The 4,022-nt window shown below is 64.0% G+C and overlaps 2 protein-coding genes across 4 annotated transcripts in view; both read left to right on the forward strand.

Annotated features, from left to right (window-relative positions):
* DHRS13 (dehydrogenase/reductase (SDR family) member 13) overlaps positions 1 to 2,215 on the forward strand; it is a 3,349-nt gene extending 1,134 nt beyond the window's left edge. The window contains exons 2-4 of the mRNA XM_014953012.1: positions 632 to 755; positions 835 to 1,146; positions 1,895 to 2,215. Of these exons, the coding sequence (XP_014808498.1) occupies positions 632 to 755; positions 835 to 1,146; positions 1,895 to 2,199 (741 nt within the window). The 3' untranslated portion in view covers positions 2,200 to 2,215. The remainder of the gene's footprint in view (positions 1 to 631; positions 756 to 834; positions 1,147 to 1,894) is intronic.
* A 1,426-nt stretch (positions 2,216 to 3,641) lies between these two features.
* FLOT2 (flotillin 2) overlaps positions 3,642 to 4,022 on the forward strand; it is a 23,575-nt gene continuing 23,194 nt past the window's right edge. For 2 of the 3 annotated variants that reach the window (XM_014953294.1, XM_014953293.1), the window contains exon 1: positions 3,642 to 3,747. In XM_014953294.1, coding sequence (XP_014808780.1) covers positions 3,699 to 3,747 — 49 coding nt within the window. In that variant the 5' untranslated portion in view covers positions 3,642 to 3,698. The remainder of the gene's footprint in view (positions 3,748 to 4,022) is intronic. The other variant, XM_014953300.1, reaches the window with a different exon arrangement.

A 4,022-nucleotide genomic window follows, 5' to 3' on the forward strand; every position in this document is an offset into this window, starting at 1 on the left:
GGATGATCTCGACCTCCCCCCAACTCCAACGCAATGGGGCAGGGTCCTAAATTGGGGGGCTCCCATCCATGGGTCCTCCATCCTGGGGGTGTCCAGCATCATCCCCCCCCCCTCCCCCCCCCCCCCCCCCCCCTTGGACACTCCTGGGCACCCCCAGGGCACTGCCCATGACACCCCCATGGGACATTGCTGGGCATCACAAGGGCAGCCCCAGGACACCCCTATGGGCACCCCCAGAACACCCCCATGGCACTCCTCGCTGCACCCCAGGGGCACCCCAATGGGACATCCCTAGATATCACATAAGCACCCTCAGTACACCCCCATGGGTGCCCTCAGGGAGCCCCCAGGCACCCCCAGGAGACCCACATGGCACACGACAGGACACCCCCAGTACCCCGAGACACAGGCACCCTGCATCATGAGGGCTTCATGGGCTCCCAGGACCCCCAACACCCAGCAGCCCCAGGGCACCCCGCAGCCCCCCCTCACCCTGCTCAGATCCAGCCCCCAGACCATCCCCTTTCCCCCCCGGGCCAGATCAAGCCCCCACCCCAGGCAGGGTGACACCCCACTCCTGGGCAGGGTGCCCCCCACCCTGGCCCTGCCCCAAACTGTGCTGTCCCCGCAGGAGACGGGGAACCCGGAGGTGCGGTTCATGCAGCTGGACCTGGCCAGCCTGCGCTCGGTGCGAGCCTTCGCCAGCACCTTCCTGCGCCAGGAACCCCACCTGCACCTCCTCATCAACAATGCGGGTGAGCCCCGAGACCCCCCCAAGTTCCTCCTGCACCCCCAGGGCACCCACTCTGGGCTGCCATTGCCTCCTTTTTGCAGGAGTGAGCGCCGGAGGCACGACGGAGGATGGCTTCAGCCTCTGCTTCCAGGTGAACCACCTGGGCCACTTCTTGCTGACCCAGCTGCTGCTGGAGCGGCTGCAGAGCTGCGCGCCCAGCCGCGTGGTCATCGTCGCCTCCCGCGCCCACTGCGCCGGCCGCCTGCACCCCGACACCCTGGGTCGCCCACCCCCGGGGCCGCTCTCAGCCTTCCAGGACTACTGCGACAGCAAGCTGGCCAACGTGCTGCACGCCCGAGAGCTGGCCACCCGCCTGGAGGGCACCCAGGTGACGTGCTACGCCGTGCACCCAGGTAGGGACCCACACCTGGGGAGGGTGGGACGGGGTGGGCTCACCCTTAGCGTGTGAGTGGGGTGTCCTCTGCATGAGGTGTCCTTTGCACGGGGTATCCCTTTGCACGGGGTGTCCCTTTGTGTGGGGTGTCCTCTGCACAGAGTGTGCTCTGCAAGTAGCAGCCCTGCACACGGGGGCCACCTTCGCACGGCGTGGCTTTTGCACGACACAGCCTTTACACAGAGAATTCCTGGACACGGAATGTCCTCTGGCACGGAGTGTCCTTTACAAGGCATCTCCCTCTGCACGGAGCATCCCTTTGCACGGAGCAACCTTTGCACAGGGTCCCTTTGCACGATGCACTGTTTGGCACAGAAGAAAGTGCATGAAACATCCCTTGTGCACAGCGCGTCCCTTTGCAGGAGCATCCCTTTGCACACTGTCCCTGTGCACGATGTGTCCCTGTGCACAGTCTGTCTCTTTGCACGATGCATCCTTGTGCATGGCGTGTCCCTGTGCACAGTGCACCTTGCACAGAGCCTACGTTTTGCACGGAGCACCCTGCACCACCAACCCCCACAACCAACCACGCTACAAGCCCAGAGGGGGCACAGGCAGCACCCCCGGGGAGGTCACAGCAGAGCTGCCCGTGCAAAGGCCACCTTGGCACGGCCACTTCCATGTCTTGCAGCAAAGCAACCGGCTCCCGTGTGGGCCCTTCCCCGCTGGCAGCCAGGGTGCAACGTGGCCACTTCTTTTCTCCCCAGGGTTTGTCAACACGGAGCTCTTCCGCCACACGCCGCTCTGGCTGAAGCCATTCTTCCTGCCACTGGTCTGGCTTTTCTTCTGCGAGGCGGACGAAGGTGCCCAGACCTCCCTGTACTGTGCCACGCAGGAGGGCCTCGAGCGCTTCAGCGGCCGCTACTTCGCTGACTGCCGCCTGCAAGAGCCGTGGCCACTAGCCCGCGACGACCGGCTGGCCCGGGCGCTCTGGGAGGCCAGCGAGAGGCTGGTGGGGCTGGTGGGGGCTGGGGAGAGCCCCTCGCCGTCCCCTGCTGCTGTCATGCAATAAAAGTGATGGTGGTGAACGGGAGGGAGCCGGCAGTCAGTGCCTGCGTCAGGCTGGGTGGGGAAATGGAGCCAGAGGAGGCAGAGCACGTCCGGAGGAGCCTTGCACGCCCATTGCACGCTGCGGTGCACACACCCTGCCTCGCACAGAATGGCAGGGGTTGGAAGGGACTTCATTAGAGAGGTGTTCCAGTCCCTCGATCATCTTCGTAGCCTGTCTTTCTTGAACTGGGGAGCCCAGCACCAGACACAGTGCTCCCGATGCGGCCTCACCAGGGCAGAGCAATGGGGGGGGGGGATGACCCTCTATTCTGCACTTGCCCCTCTACTCTGCACTCGTGAGACCCCACCTGGAGTACTGTGTACAGCTTTGGAGTCCTCAACACGGAAAGGACCAGACACAGTGCTCCCGATGCGGCCTCACCAGTGATCAGAGGGATGGAGCACCTCTCCTATGAGGACAGGCTGAGGGAGCTGGGATTGTTCAGCCTGGAGAAGAGAAGGCTCCGGGGAGACCTTATAGCGGCCTTTCAATATCTGAAGGGTGCCTATAGAAGAGCTGGGGAGGGACTCTTTGCCAGGAAGGGTAACGATAGGACAAGGGGAAACGGTTTTAAATTGGAAGAAAAAAGATTCAGATTAGATCTCAGAAATTTTTTTACTATGAGGATGGTGAGACACTGGAACAGGTTTCTCAGAGAAGCTGTGGCTGCCCCATCCCTGGAGGGGTTCAAGGCCAGGCTGGATGGGGCCTTGAGCAACCTGGTCTGGTGGGAGGTGTCCCTGCCCAGGGCAGGGGGGTTGGAACTGGATGATCTTTGAGGTCCCTTCCAACCCAAACCATTCTATGACTCTATGACCTCTCGACCTGCTGGCCATGCTCTTTTTAACACACCCCAGCAGACCGCTGGCCTTCTTGCCCACAAGGGCACACTGTTGGCTTGTGGGCAACTCATTGCCCACCAGGACTCCTGGGTCCCTCCCCACAGAGCTGCTCTCCAGCACGCTACCCCCTAACCTGTACACCGGTGCCTGGGGTTATTCCTCCCTCAGTGCAGGGCCCTACACTTGCCGTTGTTGAACAGCATGATTCCGCCCAACTCTCTTGGCCTGTCCAGCCTGGCTAATGGCGGCACAGCCCTCTGGTGTGTGTGTGTGTGTCCCCTCACCACGTCCTCACAGCCTGCTGCCATCAGGCCCCACACAACCACCTCCCAACATGGCGGCGCCCACAGGACGCTCAGCCCCGCCCCCGAGGTGCGGCGCGCCTCAGCGCCGACCTTCCCAAGATGGCGGCGCCCACAGGGCACTCCGCCCCCGTCTCCCACCCCTCCCCGCGGAGGTGCGGCTTGGGCTCAGCGCTGACCCTCCCAACATGGCGGCGCCCGCGGGTCGCCCCTTGCGACGTGCGCCGCGCGGGGGCGTGGCGTGGCGCCGCGGGGGGTTGTGGGAGCGGGCGGTGAGGAGGAGGAGGAGGAGGCGGCGGGCGGTGGTGTGGGCACCATGGGCAACTGCCACACGGTGGGGCCCAACGAGGCGTTGGTGGTGTCAGGTACGGCCTGAGCCTCGCAGGGGCTGGGGAGGGGGAGGGACGGGAGGTTGGGGAGGGGGCTGTCATGGGGGAAGAAAGGCTTGAGGGGGGACCTGTCATGGGGGGACCCTGAGGGAATTAGGGTTGTGTGTCTCTGGAATGGGGTCTGCTAGTAGGAGGCCCCGATGGGAACTGGGGGAGCCTGATTGTGCAGGGGCTCTCAGGGGGTTGAGGGGTCTCTGTCATGGAGTTTGGTGCTGCCTGGGGGGGGGGTTCATGTCCTGAGGGGACTTGGG

This window comes from Calidris pugnax, unplaced genomic scaffold (assembly GCF_001431845.1).
Source record: "Calidris pugnax isolate Ruff unplaced genomic scaffold, ASM143184v1 scaffold133, whole genome shotgun sequence".
Classification (NCBI taxonomy): Eukaryota; Metazoa; Chordata; class Aves; order Charadriiformes; family Scolopacidae; genus Calidris; species Calidris pugnax.